The sequence below is a fragment of the Salmo trutta genome, chromosome 36 (assembly GCF_901001165.1).
Source record: "Salmo trutta chromosome 36, fSalTru1.1, whole genome shotgun sequence".
Taxonomy (NCBI): Eukaryota; Metazoa; Chordata; class Actinopteri; order Salmoniformes; family Salmonidae; genus Salmo; species Salmo trutta.
The window spans coordinates 26,666,268-26,688,688 of NC_042992.1; the positions used below are offsets into that span (position 1 = coordinate 26,666,268).

General features: G+C 40.9%; 1 protein-coding gene across 3 annotated transcripts in view; it reads left to right on the forward strand.

Annotated features, from left to right (window-relative positions):
- The window catches only part of LOC115175748 (collagen alpha-1(XXII) chain), a 71,011-nt gene that overhangs the window by 23,665 nt on the left and 24,925 nt on the right, over nucleotides 1-22,421 (forward strand). The window contains exons 6-31 of one of the 3 annotated variants that reach the window (XM_029735218.1): nucleotides 3,587-3,710; nucleotides 4,203-4,478; nucleotides 4,954-5,034; nucleotides 5,275-5,394; nucleotides 6,121-6,165; nucleotides 6,289-6,351; nucleotides 8,188-8,226; nucleotides 10,484-10,537; nucleotides 10,758-10,811; nucleotides 10,908-10,961; nucleotides 12,056-12,109; nucleotides 12,230-12,274; nucleotides 13,988-14,041; nucleotides 14,168-14,221; nucleotides 14,872-14,907; nucleotides 15,025-15,054; nucleotides 15,365-15,418; nucleotides 15,584-15,637; nucleotides 19,689-19,742; nucleotides 20,324-20,377; nucleotides 20,511-20,564; nucleotides 20,703-20,756; nucleotides 21,063-21,116; nucleotides 21,758-21,802; nucleotides 22,002-22,064; nucleotides 22,194-22,247. In XM_029735218.1, the coding sequence (XP_029591078.1) occupies nucleotides 3,587-3,710; nucleotides 4,203-4,478; nucleotides 4,954-5,034; nucleotides 5,275-5,394; nucleotides 6,121-6,165; nucleotides 6,289-6,351; nucleotides 8,188-8,226; nucleotides 10,484-10,537; nucleotides 10,758-10,811; nucleotides 10,908-10,961; nucleotides 12,056-12,109; nucleotides 12,230-12,274; nucleotides 13,988-14,041; nucleotides 14,168-14,221; nucleotides 14,872-14,907; nucleotides 15,025-15,054; nucleotides 15,365-15,418; nucleotides 15,584-15,637; nucleotides 19,689-19,742; nucleotides 20,324-20,377; nucleotides 20,511-20,564; nucleotides 20,703-20,756; nucleotides 21,063-21,116; nucleotides 21,758-21,802; nucleotides 22,002-22,064; nucleotides 22,194-22,247 (1,723 nt within the window). The remainder of the gene's footprint in view (nucleotides 1-3,586; nucleotides 3,711-4,202; nucleotides 4,479-4,953; nucleotides 5,035-5,274; nucleotides 5,395-6,120; nucleotides 6,166-6,288; nucleotides 6,352-8,187; nucleotides 8,227-10,483; nucleotides 10,538-10,757; nucleotides 10,812-10,907; nucleotides 10,962-12,055; nucleotides 12,110-12,229; nucleotides 12,275-13,987; nucleotides 14,042-14,167; nucleotides 14,222-14,871; nucleotides 14,908-15,024; nucleotides 15,055-15,364; nucleotides 15,419-15,583; nucleotides 15,638-19,688; nucleotides 19,743-20,323; nucleotides 20,378-20,510; nucleotides 20,565-20,702; nucleotides 20,757-21,062; nucleotides 21,117-21,757; nucleotides 21,803-22,001; nucleotides 22,065-22,193; nucleotides 22,248-22,421) is intronic. The other 2 variants (XM_029735219.1, XM_029735220.1) reach the window with 2 other exon arrangements.

Here is a 22,421-nt window from a genome sequence, read left to right on the forward strand (position 1 = left end):
GTTATCTAATGTAGACATAATCAGTTATCTAATGTAGACATGATCAGTTATCTAATGTAGACATAATCAGTTATCTAATGTAGACATAATCAGTTATCTAATGTAGACATGATCAGTTATCTAATGTAGAAGTGATCAGTTATCTAATGTATACATGATCAGTTATCTAATGTAGACATGGTCAGTCATCTAATGTTGACATGTTCAGTCATCTAATGTAGACATAATCAGTTATCTAATGTAGACATAATCAGTTATCTAATGTAGACATGATCAGTTATCTAATGTAGACATGGTCAGTCATCTAATGTTGACATGTTCAGTCATCTAATGTAGACATAATCAGTTATCTAATGTAGACATAATCAGTTATCTAATGTAGACATGATCAGTTATCTAATGTAGAAGTGATCAGTTATCTAATGTTGACATGATCAGTTATCTAATGTAGACATGGTCAGTCATCTAATGTTGACATGATCAGTCATCTAATGTAGACATGATCAGTTATCTAATGTAGACATGATCAGTTATCTAATGTAGACATGATCAGTTATCTAATGTAGACATGATCAGTCATCTAATGTAGATGTGATCAGTTATCTAATGTAGACATGATCAGTTATCTAATGTAGACATGGTCAGTCATCTAATGTTGACATGATCAGTCATCTAATGTAGACATGATCAGTCATCTAATGTAGACATGATCAGTTATCTAATGTAGACATGATCAGTTATCTAATGTTGACATGATCAGTCATCTAATGTAGACATGATCAGTTATCTAATGTAGACATGATCAGTTATCTAATGTAGACGTGATCAGTTATCTAATGTAGACGTGATCAGTTATCTAATGTAGACGTGATCAGTTATCTAATGAAGACATGGTCAGTCATCTAATGTTGACATGATCAGTCATCTAATGTAGACATGATCAGTTATCTAATGTAGACATAATCAGTTATCTAATGTAGACATGATCAGTTATCTAATGTAGACATGGTCAGTCATCTAATGTAGACATGATCAGTCATCTAATGTAGACATGATCAGTCATCTAATGTTGACATGATCAGTCATTTAATGTAGACGTGATCAGTTATCTAATGTAGACGTGATCAGTTATCTAATGTTTATATAAACCATTGGTCTTACAGGCCTTGAATTACTGTACCAGAGTGCGTAATAGCTCTACATTGCAAAAATGTTGTGCCAGTTCTTAGATGGTATTCAATTAAAGTCGATGTATTTTTCTCTATAGTCTAAGTATTTGTCTTCCTCATCAATTATAATGTTATTGTTAACCCTTGTTTTTATGGGAGTTGAAAAGGTAAACCCAAATTAGTGATGAATAGCTCAGTTGCAAGCTAATTGATTAAATCAAATCAAAGTTTATTGATTGTGTACAACGTTTAAAAGATATTATAGGAGGTGCAATAAAATGCTTGTGTTACTAGCTTCTAAAACAAGTGCATAACACATCATCAAAAACTAGAATTAAGAAATCAAAAATGTCACACCGATATCAATTAACACTGTATCAGTGATTCAAATACAATCTATGCATATATACACCAAACAGATATAGTTAGACTGTAGTAAGAATGACACGTAAGGCCTACATATATACACCAAACAGATATACTGTAGTAAGAATTACATGTAGACCTACATATATACACCAAACATATATACTGTAGTAAGAATGACATGTAGGTCTACATATATACACCAAACAGATATACAGTAGTAAGAATGACATGTAGACCTACATATATACACCAAACAGATATGCTGTAGTAAGAATGACATGTAGGTCTACATATATACACCAAACAGATGCAGTAAGAATGACATGTAGGCCTACATATATACACCAAACAGATGCAGTAAGAATGACATGTAGGCCTACATATATACACCAAACAGATGCAGTAAGAATGACATGTAGGTCTACATATATACACCAAACAGATGCAGTAAGAATGACATGTAGGCCTACACATATACAGTTGAAGTCGGAAGTTTACATACGCCTTAGCCAAATACGTTTAAACTCAATTTTTCACAATTCCTGACATTTAATCTGAGTAAAAATTCCCTGTTTTAGGTCAGTTAGGATCACCACTTTAGTTTTAGAATGTGAAAAGTCAGAATAATAGTAGAGATAATTATTTATTTCAGCTTTTATTCCTTTCATCAAATTCCCAGTGCTTCAGAAGTTGACATACACTCAATTCATATTTGGTAGCATTGCCTTTAAATTGTTTAACTTGGGTCAAACGTTTCGGGTAGCCTTCCACAAGCTTCCCACAATAAGTTGGGTGAATTTTGGCCCATTCCTCCTGACAGAGCTGGTGTAACTGAGTCAGGTTTGTAGACCTCCTTGCTCACACACGCTTTTTCAGTTCTGCCCACAAATGTTCTATGGGATTGAGTATGTAGTAAGAATGACATGTAGATCTACATATATACACCAAACAGATATACTGTAATAAGAATGACATGGAGACTTACATATACACACCAAACAGATATACTGTAGTAAGAATGACATGTAGGTCTACATATATACACCAAACAGATATACTGTAGTAAGAATGACATGTAGATCTACATATATACACCAAACATATATACTGTAGTAAGAATGACATATAGATCTACATATATACACCAAACAGATATACTGTAGTAAGAATGACATGTAGGTCTACATATATACACCAAACAGATATACTGTAGTAAGAATGACATGTAGGCTTCATATATACACCAAACATATATACTGTAGTATGAATGACATGTAGATCTACATATATACACCAAACATATATACTGTAGTAAGAATGACATATAGATCTACATATATTCACCAAACAGATATACTGTAGTAAGAATGACATGTAGGCTACATATATACACCAAACATATATACTGTAGTAAGAATGACATGTAGATCTACATATATACACCAAACATATATACTGTAGTAAGAATGACATGTAGGTCTACATATATACACCAAACATATAAACTGTAGTAAGAATGACATGTAGATCTACATATATACACCAAACATATATACTGTAGTAAGAATGACATGTAGATCTACATATATACACCAAACAGATATACAGTAGTAAGAATGACATGGAGACTTACATATATACACCAAACAGATATACTGTAGTAAGAATGACATGTAGACCTACATATATACACCAAACAGATATGCTGTAGTAAGAATGACATGTAGACCTACATATATACACCAAACATATATACTGTAGTAAGAATGACATGTAGACCTACATATATACACCAAACATATATACTGTAGTAAGAATGACATGTAGGTCTACATATATACACCAAACAGATATACTGTAGTAAGAATTACATGTAGATCTACATATATACACCAAACAGATATACTGTAGTAAGAATGACATGTAGGCGTACAACAGTAGATATACTACAGTGACCTTCTGTATGTCAACAATCCAGTGATAATGCATTCATGTAGCGTGGATGAGGTGATTGATTGGCTTCCCTCTGTGTTGTTGATGTTTTCCAGAGACGTGTTCCCTCAAGGTCTGCCAGATGAATATGCTTTTGTGACAACTTTCAAGTTCAGGAAGACCTCGAGACGAGAGGACTGGTACCTCTGGCAGATCTTTGACAAGTATGGAATTCCACAGGTGGGTTATCATAGTGCTGTGTGTGTGTGTGTGCATCAACATATTCCATGCTGAGTCTATTTGATTGCCAGTTGCTGGGCTGGCATGCAGACAGAGAGGCATGATCATTATTTTCCTGATCATTTGTACCATTGAATATCAGAGAACATGTTATATTTGCCCAGGGGCGCAACTTTGGTTTTCGAATTGGGGGGGGACATATGAATATAATTTTTTTTTATGCAGTCAGATAAACACTCCAAACAGCCTACCAGACTGCTTGGAGGCATCTGCATGGTCCTAAAGCACACCGTCCCTCATTTTGTATCACATTCCAATGATAAAACTGGGGGGGGACAAAAATGCATTTCAGAATGTGGGAGGGACATGTCCCCTCCGTCCCCAGTGAATGTCGCGTCCCTGTATTTGCCTATCACATGCATTTGAGAAACTTTTCATTATTAACACATTCAACTTTATTCACTTGATCCTTCCTCCATCGATCCTACCCAGGTGTCTATCCGTCTGGACGGTGAGAACAAGGCAGTGGAATACAACGCAGTGGGGCTGACCAAAGACGCAGTGAGAGCTGTGTTCAAGAATGAGGAGGTGGACAACCTGTTCGACAGGAACTGGCACAAGATCGCCCTGAGCGTCGAGGCCAAGGCGGTGTCTCTGTACCTGGACTGTAAACTCATCCAGACCCTGCCCATCGGGGACAGGGAGGACATTGATATCCACGGGAAGACTGTGATCGGGAAGAGGCTGTACGACAGCGTGCCCATTGATGTGAGAGCTATATAAGTATAAGGGTTGAGCTTAAGAGCAGTGGGAAGGTCAGGGGAATGGAAGTATGCTACCGTATGTGGTGGAACAACATGGTGGATTAAGGAAATACTCTTTATATTGTATTTCTAGACTACAGATGTGTGATTTTAATAATCTTTTGTTGCTGAGAATTTCTTACACAGCAGGAAATGTAAACTTGTAGTGTATTCAAGGCTTAAAAAGGGTCCTATAGTTTGTAATTTCCACTTTGAAATGTCAGACTTGATTTGCCCTAACGAAAAATGTATCAACCCCTACAAAAAATGTCCATAAATTATAATGCACATAATAATTGTGGCTGCAGGACTATTTTCCTACTGTAAAAAACTGGCTCAAATTAAGATCCTACATCTGTAGTGTGCATCTTGTGATTCTGTGTTCATTTACTTAATTGTAGTGTACGTTTAGCTTACTTTGTGACTTTCTGTCCCTGCAGTTTGACCTCCAGAGGATGATGATCTACTGTGACTCCAAACACGCTGAGCTGGAGACCTGCTGCGATCTGCCCACCGGGCCGGTGAGTCAGACAGTCAGACAGACTGTCAGCCATGGTTTTCATACTCACCTTACAGTGGTAGCCCACTCCAGTGAGTCAACCAATCATCTGTCACTGTGGTGGGCCTGGGCCACTTTGCTGGACAGAATGCCTATCATACCTCACTGCTTCCTGAGGGACATCTTTCCTTTTCCTCCTTGTCTCTGTCCTGCCCAGTTACCTGGCTCACCTTCAGACGGTAACACTGTTTTTTAATTCCAGTGCCCCAAGATGGTGGTGACGGAGGCCCCTCCCATAGAGATTCCCACCCCCACCCCTGCAAGCGATGAGCAGCAGAGAGGACCCCAGGCGGTCAACTGCTCATGTCCCGCTGGAGAGAGGGTAAGATCTATTATAAACTGGGAGGTTAAAAACCTGAATGCTGATTGGCTGAAAGCCGTGGTATATGAGACCGTATATCACGGGTATGACAAAACATTTATTTTTACTGTTCTAATTATATTGGTAACCAGTTTTTCAATAGCAATAAGGCACCTTGTGCCTAACAACAGCCATGGTATATTGGCCATATACCACACCCCCTCCTGCCTTAACACTTTATTATAGGTCATAGCTCCTCTATATCAGTGGTCACGTGTTTTACGGTTTCCAAAGATCTGTTTATTTAAAGGGATAGTTAGGGATTTTGGCAATGAGGCCCTGTATCTACTTCCCCAGAGTCAGATGAACTCGTGGATACCATTTTATGTCTCTGCGTGCAGTTTGAAGGAAGTTGTTAACCAGTGCTAGTGCCTATTGCTAACTAGCATAAGGACTGGAAGTCTATGGTATCTGCTAGCATGCTAGCATGCTAGCAGATACCCTTAGACTTGCAGTCATTGCACTAACCCTAGTTAGCATGGCTCGCAAAACTACCGCTAACTTCCTTTATACTGGACACAGAGACATAAAAATGCTATTCATCTGACTCAAGGAAAGTTAATAAAGGGCCTCATTGCCGAAATTCCGAAGTATCCCTTTAAAGTTTTACTCACTTGCAAAAGAGATCTTATTTTCAATGTGACTACCTGATGCAATAATGGATCAATAAATGTTCCTTCCTCACAGGGAGAGATCGGTGTACCTGGCGTTGCCGGGCCCAAGGGTGAAAAGGTCATCTAACGCTCTTCCTAAGCTATATCTCATGTGTGATACAACAATATTCTTATTTCCTGGATCCATTTCTCTGGGCTCGTTCTTGTGCTCTGTCATAATGTCAAATGCCTACTCTTACAGGGTGATACTGGTGATCTGGGAGCGGTTGGACCTTCTGGCCTCAAGGGAGCCAAAGGAGAAACTGTATGAAAACATTACCGTGACAATGTCAAACATACTGTTCCATTTACTTATCTGCTATCTTAATTTGACCCTGTTTCTCACAGTAGGAAAATAATCCTGCAGCAACAGGAAATGTGAATTATTATCGGGATTCAATTAATGGACATTTTTGTAGGCGTTGATTCGTTAGGGCAAATCAAGTCTGACATTTTAAAGTGGAAATTACAAACTTCAGAACAATGGCATGTATTTCTGGATGCCAAGGAAAGCCAGCCCCCCCCCCCCCCAAAAAAAAAAAAAAATTATATTTTTCCTTAAAATTGTAAGAAGCTGAATGTATCTCACAGGAGAAATTATCAGAGTGAGCATGTAGGCGACCTATCGGATGCTGTCTGATCCAAACGAGTGTGACATTGTTGCCGCCCGTAGCATTGAATGAAAAGGAAGCCAGCGAGTATTTGGCCTCCCTTGACAAAAAAAAAAGTATAAAAATTGTGCCAATCAGCATTGAGCTAACCTGAGCGTGCTCAACTGTGAATGGTCCTGGCACACCACAAAAATGTGTCAAGGGAAGGAGGCATGGATTTGGCATTGAGAGCATAACGTACGTCATTGACAGAAACAACTTGAATTGTTGCATCTCGTTGTGTTGTCCTCCAGTCGCTAGCTAGCTAGCTAGCTAAAATTGCCCCTTTCGTAAATTAGCCATGGATGGAGATAGGGATTTGGACTTGTGGTTTAACTTAATTATCTGTACTGGCCAATGATTATAATGGTGATTCTGATCCAATCATTAATTCATACATTGCTGTGCCCCTGGCCTGAGAGGATGGAAGTTCAATATGTAGCTAGATGTAGTAGGCTAATGTTAACTAGCTAAAGTTGCCCATGAATGAAAGTTAGGCCAGCGAGCAAGCTTTTTAGCCAGTTAGCCTAGGACAACAAAAAATAAAAGTGTACTATGGACAGCATAATCCTATTTAGCTTACGTTGATTAGACTAAATTGTTTTTGGTATCTTTTAGTTGTCACTGTATTAGACTAAGCAGAGGTGATTTGATGATGTTGAAATGTTCAAGTTGAAATGGTGCTGGAATAGTGGAGGCAGCTCCTGTTTTCTTTGTGACTTGCAGTAACTCTCTGTTGTTCTAAATCAATAGTTGTTTAGTGGGCCGAAAATGTTGGAAACATGAACTTGCTTGACGTTGCTGTAGGTCATGTAACTGTGTGTTACCTGCAATACGCTTTGTGGACTTCACAGGACAGAGGTTGCAATAAACTAAATTGTGGTTGAATTTATTCTGCCACTGTCTTCTTATTGTCTCTGTCTTAGGCCTACACATCACGGTCGCAAGGCATATGAACTAACAGGTTATAGAACAACAACGCAATTATCACAACACACAGGTTGTACTGTAATATGGCTCTTTTTGGTTCCCCAGTGATTTTACCCACGCACCGCTACTGCTTTAGAACCCTTTCAACTTTGAACACACTACAATTTGCATATCCTGCTGCGCTGGAAAATTCTCAGCGACAACAGAACATCAAATTAAAATAGCAGATCTGTATGGGCCTGACATTTGAAAGATAAACAGTTGGTAGTAAGCATACTGAACAGTCATATTAGAACATAGCTTGTTTACCTCATATTGGAGTGTTTTGTTGTAGTGTGTGAATTATATGATACAAATCAATCATGTTTAAAGTTCCTGCTAGATGATGTGTTACTCTACGTAGATATTAGACTTCCAAGTGTCCGTTATCTTAAGTGGCATGCCCCTCCTTTATCTTTTCTGCTGTCTTTTCTTTCTCCAGCCTCGATAATAATTGATCCATGTTGATTGATTATTTGCAGGGCAAAGTAATATCTGTCAAGGGAGACAGAGGTGAGAAGGTAAGGTCATGGTTTTGACAGTGAAACTTCTCTCATCATAATAATAATAACAATAACAGTGCATGAGCATCATCATATCCTAACCCTCTTCAACCAAAGATGTCTGTCTCATTGGATCTATCACACACATTTAACAAAGACAGAATTACATCTCCTAAAGTACGGTAGCACTGTAGAAAAACAATATTATTTTTTTCTTCGGAATACCACACCATTTTTTGGGAGTAGGAAAATGGCTGTAGATGTCAGAGTGAGAATTACAGGACTGTTGGCCACAGAGGACAAGCACAGAAACATTTCAGTTGAATGCATTCAATTGTACAACTGACTAGGTATCCCCCTTTCCCTTTCCCATACAGACGCCCACCTGCTCCGTTAGAAACACACAATTTGGTTCTGTTAAACACACACACACTGGCTTCGCCCAGTTCAGACTACACTAAATTTGGGTTCAAATAGGATTTGACTTTTTTAATAGTTTTGTTTTCTGGAATGAGCTTGCCTGGTAGATAGTTCCAAAACCACACCGATCTGGCACTCCAGCCAGGGAAGGGAAAGGGGTACCTAATCAGTTGCACGACTGAAAGCATTCAACCAAAATGTGTCTTCCGCATTTTACCCAACCCCTCTGAATCAGAGAGGCTCAATCAAGCACTCAAAGTATTTGAAAAGCATTAAATACTGTCTGAACCCAGGTCTAGTACTGACAGTTGCACCGGTAGCGAGTGTGCTGTCATTTCAAAATGCATGCGATATGTAGGCAGTGTAACTTCCTGCCTTGATATCCACAGTGTTAGGACTCAACATCAACAGTCTCAACGTTATGGACTCACTCTAGCCATGTTGTCTCACAACACAAGCAGCCACTCTTAGCTAAAAAAAGATGCATGCCTGAATCCTGGCAATTTATTTATTTGCGGAGATGATGTGGTGGTGGAATTTCCAGAGCTAGTTGGAGAAGAAGTGCAACACGCACCTAATGTCTGAGGAGTTTACTGTTTGAAGGGCATTTCTGCTTCTATACTATCTATTTATCTATCGCTGTCTGCAAAACCCTTAGAAATAGAATGACTATTCTATTTCATTCTATTTCTGGAAAATCCATGTTTCTACTATAGGGTTTTTACAATTCTGTTTGTGTCAACTTTACAAACAGAATGCAAAACTTAACGTTAATTAGTACTCCCACAGGTGTGGTCAGAATGGACATGCTGGCACATTGACTTGTAAGTGGTAAAAGGGAATTCATCATGCTCTGCTTGCTACTGTAGTAAATACATCCTCAACAGTCTAGACTAGACGATCGTACAAAAGTATTTTGTGTATAATTTCCTTTCATTATAGGCTGCCATTGGTTGTATGACATTTTTTGTTGCAATGCTGCTCTCTTTTGATGAAGAAGGCACGTGCGTCAAAGTGATACGAGCTCTGAGAGTAATGAAAGGGTAACATTTTGACTTCTAAAGAAAGTGATTTATGAAGTGAAGTCACAGTAAAGCCTTTCTGGTGGTCGAAGGCTTAGTGGCACTATGTAATTAAAGATTCCCACTTTTCTCTTCTAAGACTCTAAATGCTTTGGAGGGATTCCTCGGCACAAAGAATGGCATCAGAGCACAAACCAAAACTACAATGTTAAAAGGCTACAAAAACGTTCTAAGCCATTGTTCCTTGAGTTAGGGTTGAGTTTGGCTGTGTGTGAGTGAGGTTGAGTTAGGGTTGAGTTTGGCTGTGTGTGAGTGAGGTTGAGTTAGGGTTGAGTTTGGCTGTGTGTGAGTGAGGTTGAGTTAGGGTTGAGTTTGGCTGTGTGTGAGTGAGGTTGAGTTAGGGTTGAGTTTGGCTGTGTGTGAGTGAGGTTGAGTTAGGGTTGAGTTTGGCTGTGTGTGAGTGAGGTTGAGTTAGGGTTGAGTTTGGCTGTGTGTATGAACTGACCTCTGCGTTTAGAACACTGTGGGTCTTCGAGAAGCGGACCAGACCACTGTTATAGTTTGGCCCCCAACACCATTGTTCAAAAGTTGTGTACTAACTGTTCGTCCTTGCTTGGTTATGTACAGTGTGTGTATTCTGTTTTGTCCCAAAAGCTGTTTTTATGTTTTTTTTGTGTACTACATGTTCTAACAGTAATCTACTAATCCCTGTTCAGGAAGTGAACCCCAGCATATTGTCTCACAACACGTCGCCGCTGTCAGCATCTGTTACGCCATTACGCCTAGGCATCAGCGGTGTCCAGCCACCCTAACCTTCTCTCCTCTCTCTACAGGGTGACCCCGGGAGACGGGGGACATCCGGCGATGAAGGATCCAAAGGGGAGAAGGTGAGTTGATCCTTAAGAGTTTTGCTTTTATAATGATGCTTTTCCACTGCTCTGTACCTCTCAGGACATGTCTGTCACAGAGGTGATTCATTAAATGGTGAGGCTTGACGTACTGCATCTGTTGCCGCTGCTTGTCTGCAAGTAGATTCTACATTAGGACGTGTACAATAGACAGGAATGATCTACTTTGTAGATGATTGTGCTTTAAAACCACTTCCAGGGAACCAGTGGAGCTGCGGGTCTTGCTGGGAAAGATGGATCTAAAGGAGAAAGAGTATGAGACAACCATCTTACACTAATATTCTCTTACTGTAATTATAATGTTAACCTTTCTGATTAACTTCTGGATCTTTCTGCTTTATTGTGACAGGGTGAATCAGGGCTGGCAGGCGATCAGGGATTACCTGGACCTCTGGGACCAAAGGTGGGTGAACATTCTATTTCTCCTTGTTGATTCCATGTAGGCCTTGGAGAGTATACAATAGCCAATGTACTTTCATAACTACATGCAATACGCTCTTTGCAAACCCTTTTCTTGTGGTTGACACTGTGTTGGAGGATTTATGGCAGGTTAAGTGAAAGCTTAAAGAATGTAGGCAGCAGAGTTTATATTCGGTTTTTTTCTACTCTGATATCAAAGACAGCTTTGTTCTTTGTGTTCTGTGTCTTGGTGGACGTTTAGACATTTGATGGACAATTACCTCTCTGCTTGCTATTGATTTCCTGTGACTTGGCTGGCTGTCTTCTGCTGACTTCTCTTGTGCGAGACAGCTGGAGAGGGAGGGGTAAGAGGGGGAGAGAGAGCAAGAAGGAAAGTGGGGAAGAGAGAGAGGAAAGAGAGAGAAGGGAAAAGAGGAGAGAGCGGTTAGGTTTTGCCAATGTGCTGTGTGACCATTCAGTCCCAGGCTCCCAGCGAAAGAGAAAGTCTCCCTGTTGACAGAACTATGGAAAGTTTCAATTGTGTAAGTTCATGTTTTTTTAGACTATACACCAGGGAAATGAGTCAAAAGCCTGAACATAGCATGTCCTTGTAACTGTGAATTCCATGTTAATACGGATACTTTTGTATTGTGGTGAGTTTAATCACTACCTAATACCTACTGTAGCTAAGACCATTGCCTCTCAGGGAGCCTAGCGTAGGCCATCGGTGGCTTTCCATTGCAGTCTGACACTCCCACACTTGGCACAGTCAGAACAAAGGTCAGGGGTCGGGGTCCCCCTAGAGGGTCACAATGCTAACAGGTGTTGTTGCTGTTCTGGTTGCTTATTTGCCTCTACAGAATCCATATACTGTACCTCCCAAGTTAACTTGTCGAGTTAGACACAGCAAAATGGGCTTTTCCCCCTCTACCCCTTTTAATCTCTTACCCCTCATATGACCTAATATGTAATATTGCTGCTCAACTTGAAATTACTGGGAAATAACATTGCATCAGTAGTACCGTATCTGTAGGTTACTGGTCTTTACTCAGCATCTGTTATCCGTCAACATAATGTCTTGTCATTTTGTTCCTACAGGGAATTCAAGGAGACTCAGGACTTCCTGGTTCATCTGGACTCAAAGGTGTCGGTGTGAGTAGAAGCGACAATAAAAATATGTCATACCTAAGCCAAGTAAATAGTTTCAGACAAAGCTATGTTTTCTAAAAGTATCTTTGGATGTTACTGTATGTCTGTGTTGTACTATGTTAGGGTGAAAAAGGTTTGAAAGGAGATAAAGGATCAGCAGGATTAAGGGTAAGTATTGTTACATGTCCTATATTTGATTCAAATGATCGTCAAGTATCATAGGTCATCACAAGCATGACTGGTTAAAGAAATCAAATATAACTGCATGTAGAGTTGAGAATAGAAAGCTTCACCGGGTTTAGTTAACTCTAAAAATAGCAGACTGACACACTTAGCTAAAATGTGCAGGTGTGGGTATATCAATTCCTTGCGGGTATACAAATTGAAATAAAGGTAATAGAATTTTTAACAATTGACAGATTTTTCCTAATTAAGGGTTAAGTCCGTAGTTTATGAGAAGGAATATAGACCTCAATCCCAGAGGGGAGTAATGGTGCAGACAGATGTGGACCGGCTTCCTTGATGCACTCTCCACATTTCCTGTCCTGGGCCCGAGGGGGCGGATCCTAATAATACCACTCATTCAAGGCTAGCTACCTACAGTACTGTGTGTCAATGCCTCAGTTTCCTCCAAACTTTAAGGACTTCCTGAAATATAGACTTTCACTGCTGCTGATGGCCATTGACTAGGATAGAACACACTAGTCAATCAGTCAGAGTGATTGTGGCCTATGCTTATAATGATTATACTGAAGTAGCACCCAAAATGGTGTAGCCTATATGATTCCTGGCCTACTGGACTTCACACAGTATGTCAAGTGGGTCGTTGAGGACTATGGTTGTTATTAGGCTTTTGAGATACAGATTGTCCTCTGCGTTGGGTGATGATGTGAAATGATAGGACGTAGATGTGCTGGTAAGTGTCATAGAGATAGACTGGGGTTCGAGGTCAAGGGTTTTAGATGTACCCGCACAGCAAGAGTAGAAGATTATTTACATGGTGGGTTGGGTGAAATGAACTGCCAACCGAGGTGAAAACGGATACACCTACATAAACACTTTATAACACACTCATAACCCGTGTATACCACATCCATTGGTCGTTGACATACGTCTCTGAGGTTGCGAAACAGAATATCTTTGCATGTCCTTCATAGTCCAGGCTGTCAACACATAAAGTGAAGAATCATTAACCCTGTACATTTTAGTCATTTAGCAGACGCTCTTATCCAGAGCGACTTACAGTAGTGAATGCATACATTTCATGAATTTTTTTTTTTTGTACTGGCCCCCCGTGGGAATCAAACCCACAACCCTGGTGTTGCACACACCATGCTCTACCAACTGAGCCACAGGGAAGACTAGTACTGTACATACCACATGGGTACATACCACAAATGTCTTCTCCACCAACCTCCACCAACTCTGACAGAAAGCCATGTAGTAGGTTTGAGAACAGAACAGTCTGGAGAAGCATTTACTTTTCTGGAGGTGACAGAGGAAGTGGTGATTCAGAACAAGAAGTGGTGGTTCAGAACAGGAAGTGGTGGTTCAGCTCAGGAAGTGGTGGTTAGGAGAGTCATCTCGGCGTCAGATAGGGGTCAGGGGTATCCTTGTTGTTGGCAGATAGAACAGTCACAAAGCCTGACAGACATGCGAGACGTGTGTGATGTATTCAGCACTAGCTACCTGCTGGAAAAAGTGTTGACTGTCACAATGATGTTCTTTTGAAACAACAAGGTCTTAGATAGAATGCAGTACAGCTGGGAAGATGTGGCAAGGTTATTGTTAGTCATAGCAGGTTTCTTTAGAATCTCATCTCTTATGTACCTAGAAGAGCATTTCTATTCGACATTGAACACTGTTCCTTCTTCCTCACAGGGTGACAAAGGTATTGACGGATTCCCTGGAAAACCTGGTGTTCCTGGAAAAGATGTGAGTTGTCATTTTCTGTTTTGCAGGTGCATACCGACGTTTAAAGAAGAGAAAGACCTGAATATTTCTTTCACTGGTAATAACTGCTCATTTCAGAATGCTGTTTTGTTCTGATTTACTGTCTAGGGTTTGGGAGGACTGACTGGTGCACCTGGAGCCGCTGGAGTGAAAGGGGAAAAGGTATGGTCTCCTCTCTATCAAACACTGTAATACAACACATGATCATGAACAATACAATATGTGAATCGGGACAAAACTTTCCTCAAAGAACACTCAAGAAAACCCATGAAACAAGAGTTGATATGCTATGCACCATTTTAGGATTGATAGGCTGAAGGTCTTATCCAGAGAGACTCGCAATCAGTGCATTAGCCGGTACAACTATCACATAATATCACGATCAGTGCAGGTAAACCTTTAAAAAAGAGAGGTTATCTACAAAATCTTTCACCAGACTGAACTCCTAAGTTACAGTCTGTGTTTTCCAGATGTTCCTCTGTTTTCCCATCACCCCCCTCTTTTACCATCAAAGGTGGCCCATTAATCTGTCTGATATGATAACACATTAAGCTTGTCTGTCTATAATTACACACACGCACACAAACACACTCACACACACGCGCGAGCACACACACACACCTCAAGCACTGTATGAAAAGTTAAACTTCACATAACACTACATACCAGAAACTACTATTGCTCTTGTCATTGAAATTAATGTATATTTGCCATCTGAAATGTTACCCCAGAACCCACACAAATGATTTAAAGAGACAACTTTTCAAAACGTTTTTTTTTTTAAATTCCTGTCTGGTTTCACTGTCTTGCAGGGAGAGATGGGCCCTGCTGGAATGCCTGGGGATATGGTAAGTATTTTAACGTCATGTACTGTATACTCCACTAGCATGGATGCCAATGCCAACCTGATACACCGTAGAGTGATTGTAAAAACACATACTGAAAATGTTATCTAAACCACACAGGTTCAAAGCGAGGGCTTGAAAGGAGTGGATGTGAGTACATGGATATAGTAATTTTATCTTCATTTTTTTCTGTTCAGTATTTTGTGCATGGGTCTATATCTTTAACACTATCAACTGCATAACTAAGTCTCCATCTGTTGCCATAGAATAACAGTGTGTCATGTAAGGTCATGAAGGAAAGTACACTAGATTGCACAGAGGTTGAGTTACTACACAGTAATGTTTGCAGTAACATGGACAGTATAACACTCCTGTGACGTACAGTATATTGTTATTAAGTGATGTCTGTCTCTCATGGACTCTGACTCTGTTACGTTTTTCTGTCTGTTCTGTGTTCCAGGGACCTCCAGGACCTCGTGGCCCTCCAGGGCCTGACGGCCCACCAGGACCCCCTGTAAGGAACCACAATTTATTACTTCCTCTGTAGACCCCAACTTCATCTTTATCCCAATTATGTTATCTGTATAGATAACAGACGAATGCAAAAAGGCCCACTGGCTCTATAGCTTTACCAGTCAAAGCTGAGGTAGAAAAATGACAAGTGCTTTTTTCCCCCCAGGGTGCACCTGGTCAACTTGGTTTACCTGGCGAACCTGGAGAGTTTGGCCAAAGGGTAAGAGTTTAACCTTTGTTATAGGATTTACATGCCTTTGATTACAGTTATACTGTAGGCCTACATCTGACCTCACTGGTACTTTAGTCATAAGAGGTTAAGGCGTGGCACAAACAGGTTTCCTCCCATATTCTCAAAACCATATAGCTAATTTTCTCAACATGGTACTCAAAATGTAAAAAATGTTTCTCTCGGTATCAAAGCACTGTAGTCATAGTGACTGCATGTTGACAATACACAGTCATCTGTATCACAGCAGTACACAGCTGTAGGATTCGTCCCTTTGTTTTTCTACAGGGGCAGTTTAGGAAGTCAACTGTCTCACAGAAACAGGGATGGTGTAAAAGGTTTATAAACCTTAACATCCGTGTCGATATCCTAACAATAAATACACGGATATTCTATTCTAGGCAAGAAAATGCCTATGATAACATTACACCGTCATTTTCTGTATTGCCATTGTCGATGTGGTCTTTTTTGCACATATCTCTGGATGCATTTAATGGGTTCATGAGCAGCTTAACGGCTGGCTACTCTCGTGCCTCCTGTTGTGGTGGAACCACCTACAGTGAGGGAAAAAAGTATTTGACCCCCTGCTGATTTTGTACGTTTGCCCACTGACAAAGAAATGATCAGTCTATCATTTTAATGGTAGGTTTATTTGAACAGTGAGAGACAGAATAACAACAAAAAATCCAGAAAAACCCATGTCAAAAATTGTATAAATTGATTTGCATTTTAATGAGGGAAATAAGTATTTGACCCCCTCTCAATCAGAAAGATTTCTGGCTCCCAGGTGTCTTTTATACAGGTAACGAGCTGAGTTTAGGAGCACACTCTTAAAGGGAGTGCTCCTAATCTCAGTTTGTTACCTGTAAAAAAGACACCTGTCCACAGAAGCAATCAATCAATCAGATTCCAAACTCTCCACCATGGCCAAGACCAAAGAGCTCTCCAAGGGTGTCAGGGACAAGATTGTAGACTTACACAAGGCTGGAATGGGCTACAAGACCATCGCCAAGCAGCTTGGTGAGAAGGTGACAACAATTGGTGTGATTATTTGCAAATGGAAGAAACACAAAAGAACTGTCAATCTTCCTCGGCCTGGGGCTCCATGCAAGATCTCACCTCGTGGAGTTGCAATGATCATGAGAACGGTGAGGAATCAGCCCAGAACTACACGGGAGGATCTTGTCAATGATCTCAATGCAGCTGGGACCATAGTCACCAAGAAAACAATTGGTAACACACTACGCCGTGAAGGACTGAAATCCTGCAGCGCCCGCAAGGTCCCCCTGCTCAAGAATACATATACATGACCGTCTGAAGTTTGCCAATGGACATCTGAATGATTCAGAGAACAACTGGGTGAAAGTGTTGTGGTCAGATGAGACCAAAATGGAGCTCTTTAGCATCAACTCAACTCGCCGTGTTTGGAGGAGGAGGAATGCTGCCTAAGACCCCAAGAACACTATCCCCACCATCAAACATGGAGGTGGAAACATTATGCTTTGGGGGTGTTTTTCTGCTAAGGGGACAGGATAACTTCACCGCATCAAAGGGACGATGGACGGGGCCATGTACCGTCAAATCTTGGGTGAGAACCTCCTTCCCTCAGCCAGGGCATTGAAAATGGGTTGTGGATGGGTATTCCAGCATGACAATGACCCAAAACACACGGCCAAGGCAACAAAGGAGTGGCTCAAGAAGAAGCACATTAAGGTCCTGGAGTGGCCTAGCCAGAAATTCTGTGGAGGGAGTCACATTCCCTCCACATTCACTTTCAACAGTCACATTCCCCTATACTGTACACTGTATGTACATTCTAGTCATTTAGCAGACTTATTCAGAGCGACTTACAATGAGTAGTAGATCCACCGCTTCAGACCTGTCAACAGTCCTACCCCAGGAACAATACAAAATACTACAGAAGGCTGTAACAGAGACAGGAAGCCTTGCTCTGACAGTAGTGACTGCCCAGCATGCTGGGAAGATTCCCAGGACATTAGCTAACATTTCCATGAAGTTGTATGTAGGGTTTTATCTAACAATTCAATTTGTTTTATTGGCATGACATAACAATAACATCCCAAAAACATTCAAATAATGTTTTTGATTTAAAAAAGAAAATCCACCAGAAAATGTTTTAACACATGAAGGTCAATTTCCAAACCCATTCAAATCTGTCAGTTTAAACTAGAGATATCAGTTTTTGTTGCATGGTATGCGTCTCAATCCAATGCATCCGTCTATGTTGCACATCTGCATCTGCAGTGATAGGTGACAGAGAGAGAGCGGTGTTTGTCAGACCATGAGACATCCCTAAAATTGGTCTTCTCTCAAAATTGTCTGTAATGTCTGAATGGCCTACAAAATATTATGACCCCTCTGTGGAAAGATGAGACTCTCCGTTTTGCTCTACGACCCCCACAAGCGTCTTGGGTCTCGTCTAAAGTCGGTACAGCCGATCTGCCAACTTCTGTCCGTAGCGACCAAACCGTTTGGGGCACACACTAATATGACCCCTCTGTTGTTTTTTTGCACTAGGATGCTCACAGGCCTCACAAGACTTGTCTGTAGGTCTCCGGTACCAGTTTAAAAAAATTATGGAAGTATATATGGACACTGAGACAAAAATAAACGGTTAAATAAATGTTTAAAAAAATTCTGGTGGGATACTTCAAGGGGTTTTAAAATTAAAAATCCAATAGCTAAACGATCCTTGGTATGACCTTCTTAAAACAATTCCATATAGCTTAGTAGACCCCCCCCCCCCAAGGTTCTTATTAGGTTTCCAGGTAATGTAATAAAAAAATGGGTTCTGGGAATGGACAGTTTTTGTGTTATTAGAATGATTTGGGAACGTTCATAGAATCAATTTTGGTTTGCTGGGTAATCTGACTGAGCCAGACCTCCTGGAGCGAGCAGTAGGATGTAACATCAGCTGGAGTTTAGATAACATCTCATTCCATCAACTGTGTGCTTTCTAACTATAACAAAAGGGGCTCTATCTGTCACTGTATTGTGTTGAGGAGTACCTTTGTCGTAGGGCTCTGATGGCAATACATTTAGAAAATGATATGGATGTGGAGATGTCACTGTATTTGGTACAGTATGGAGAAGGCATCACCCTATCTCTGTAGTGTTAACATGTTTTGTCATTTAGCAGACACTCTTATCCAGAGTGACTTAGCAATTAGGGTTAAGTGCCTTGCTCAAGGGCACATCGTCCAATTTTTCACTAGTCGGCTCGGGGAGTGGTACCAGCGGCCTTTCAGTTACTGGCCCAACGCTCTTAACCGCTAGGCTACCTACCTGCTGTTTCCTCCTTGTATCTGCTATCTTTACTGGAGCTCTTAGTCTAGCCTGTTTACTGTGGGGTATTCAGAGCAGACCCCATGGCCTAGTCCTCTCTGTTCTGTTCAACACTACAGTTAGTTACAGCTTGATCTATTTTCTCCGGTTACCTTTTTGTCTGTTCTGCTGTGGCTTGTAGCACTTAACTGTATCTCAGTGTTGTTGTTACTGCTGCTGTGAACTCCGCTGCAGTGTGATGTGGGATGGTGGTCTGAGTGTGTGTGTGTGTGTGTGTGTGTGTGTGTGTGTGTGTGTGTGTGTGTGTGTGTGTAGGTGTATTGAGGATGTGAAGTCACTGAGGGGATGTCTGCTGTGATAATGGGGCTGTAATGGCTGACAGGGCCGTGTTCTCCTGGTTCCTCACACACACCACAGTCCACACCACAGCCATCATCAAAGTTTCCCTGACAAGCCTCAAAGAATTGTCCACCCCCCATCCTTTACATATATCAGTCACAGCACTAAGGCCGTCTCAGGTTAACCATGACGCTGTAGCTTAACCAGTCCTGCAGAGGGCAGTATATCACAGTTCAGAGAATGAGAGAGAGTTGAATACAGGAGTTGCTAGAGCAACAAAGGTTTTAAAGGGTTGATTGTACTAAGTGAATAAACTTTTTTTCCTGCACAGGTTTATTTTCTCCCATTGTGACATGTTTTGATGTATGATGGTTGATTTTCCGTCTATCTTTTTCAGGGCAGGAAAGGTGAAAGTGGATTACCTGGTGTTGATGGGCTACCCGGACCTCCTGTAAGAGTACTATTTTATGTATATGTGCTATATATTGCAGGTACTCGTTATTGTGTCCTACAGTATCAGATCATTTACAGATATATTCCATGACAAAACAATCTATTGGAACATGAAGGCTATGTGTAATAGTATGACTCGCTGCTTCATAAGATCTCTTTTTGACATTATGAATGGAGTATGTGTCAGTTATCAGCACAGCTGTTATATCAGGCTCTGGCTCATTGAAAAACATTTTCTTCTTGATGTTAACTACTCACCAGGGACCACATACCTGACATTACTGCGCCCTCAACACTAGCTTCACTAAACACTTCCACTGGAGGGAAAATATGCTCTGCCACTTCTGGAACTCATCCACATGACATCAATTAATTTAGATTCCATATCGCTCTTAAAAGCAATAATTAGTGCCTTAGGGCCTGGGCTTTTTCCTGACTGTGTGACTAGCCTTCCAGGGATAACTCTTGATATTTCCACAGCTTGGAGCTATGACTGAATATCAGGCCAACCTAGAATGTCTTGCCTGTTGGACTGAGGTTGATGACAGTCTGTATTGATGATGCCGTCTCTCTTTATAGGGTCCCCAGGGGCCTCCTGGAGGGCAAGGAAACCCTGGACAAACTGGACCTCCTGTGAGTTCTGTGCACCAACAATCCTTTACATTGAAGGCTGTACAGCGCAGATGTACTGTCAGCTGTCATTCCAAAAGCTCATAGAGGAAATGAAATAATAGAAAGCTAAAATATATATATATTCTTTGCTCAGGGTCTACCTGGTGAGATTGGATTTTCAGGGAAACCAGGAGAGCCTGGCAAAGCTGTAAGTTTGCAGTATTTTTTTTCTCACATTTACATGTTACATGTTTGACATGTTATGATATGATTCACTGATGTACCATTGAGTTGTCAAAGTACTCATGTCCCAGACGTATCCCTATATAATATTTATTGTTGAAAGGGTTTACCTGGAAACGATGGGCTGGACGGAGTTCCAGGAAATGACGGAGACAAGGTCAGTGTAGTAGTAATAAGGATTCATGTTTCCTAACCGACTGAATGTTTCAGGTTTTTATTCCTTACTAACAGTAAGGAAACATCTAATAACATGTAGCATTCCAAAGGCATGGAGGACAGTGTGCCAGCGTGTTATCCCTACTGACACATTTATGTTCTCAGATTGTTGTCACATGGTAATGCCATGACCAACCTTCTTTCACAACCTATTTGCAATGTTGTGACAACGTTATGTGTTAGTTGGGATAATATCTGAAACAATACCATAAATATATAAAGCTGTGTTTTTCATTCATCTCCATAGGGGCCTAGAGGAGAGTCTGGATTGGATGGCTTCCCTGGTAAACCTGGTCCTAAGGTACAGTGATACTACAGTGATCCTACTCTTTGTCTGTGTCCAGCTATGGTGACAACGATGTAGGCTGTGTGTAGAGGTTTGGCTTGGAACGTTTTTTTCATCTGGTCACATACATCTGATGTGTTGTGCATTGAAGTCCACACGGGGATAAACATACTTGCATTTGTCCAATAGAAACTCTCGTTTGCAACTAGATGCAGGCAAGAGTGTGCAAGTGTCACTGTGTCACCTCAATTTTGTCTCTCGACTTGTGTTCACGTACGTCGTAAACTTTCATTCATAGTCTAGGTTGTAGCAACCTCATAATGGGTATAGGGAAAATGTGATTATTATGTAGTAGCCTGAACCCATTGATGTTACATTGCACTGTGTGAATGGAATATGAATGACAGTCATCCAATATGCTGTAATGGAAATAAGGCCATGCTCATTAAAAAAATCGTCCAAGCTCATCTTAAACGGCACTGACTGCCACTGCTGTGCATTTATAGACTTAACATTTTCTTATTGCATATGGCTCATTACAGCTTCCCATTTGAATGCAAACGGCTATGATTGCAAGGTAGTTAATAGACAGTGTTACAGAAATGTCAAGCATGGTCTGAGGAATCGTATGATGACTGAATGTGTCACTCCTATAGGGTGAAGAAGGACCACCTGGGCCAAGAGGACCTGGAGGAGAGAGTGTAAGTCAATAATACATGGCTATCACCTTAAACCATTATACTCAACTCAAAGTGCCCCATCCCACATGCTCTTAATCTCTCTCTGTCTCTGTGTGTGTGTGTGTGTCTCTCTCTGTGTGTGTGTGTGTGTGTGTGTGTGTGTGTGTGTGTGTGTGTGTGTGTGTGTGTGTGTGTGTGTGTGTGTGTGTGTGTGTTACAGGGACCAGTTGGTTTAACTGGACAACCAGGGGTCGTTGGACCAAGAGGAGAGAAAGGAGGACAGGTGAGTTTGATCTCATAACCATCATTAAAGCCACATTCCTGAAGTTTGTGCTTCAGCCCAACGGCAGCTCACATCTCAATGTCCTTGTGTACTACGGTCCTGTTTTATGTCTTGTGTTTTCATTTTTAGGGTGACAGAGGACAAGATGGCTCTCTCGGGCCAAAGGGTGACAAAGGTGACAAGGTAAGACAGAGATATGAGACGATAGATCTGCAAAGACTCTCATGTAAACAGATAGCTACTGTGTGTCACAATATCCTTTATTAAATGCCGTACGGTCTCTTACCTTTACTGTTACTAGAATGTGTTACTGACAGTCAGTAACAATGAACAAGATTCTTGTTACACTGTGTTTTG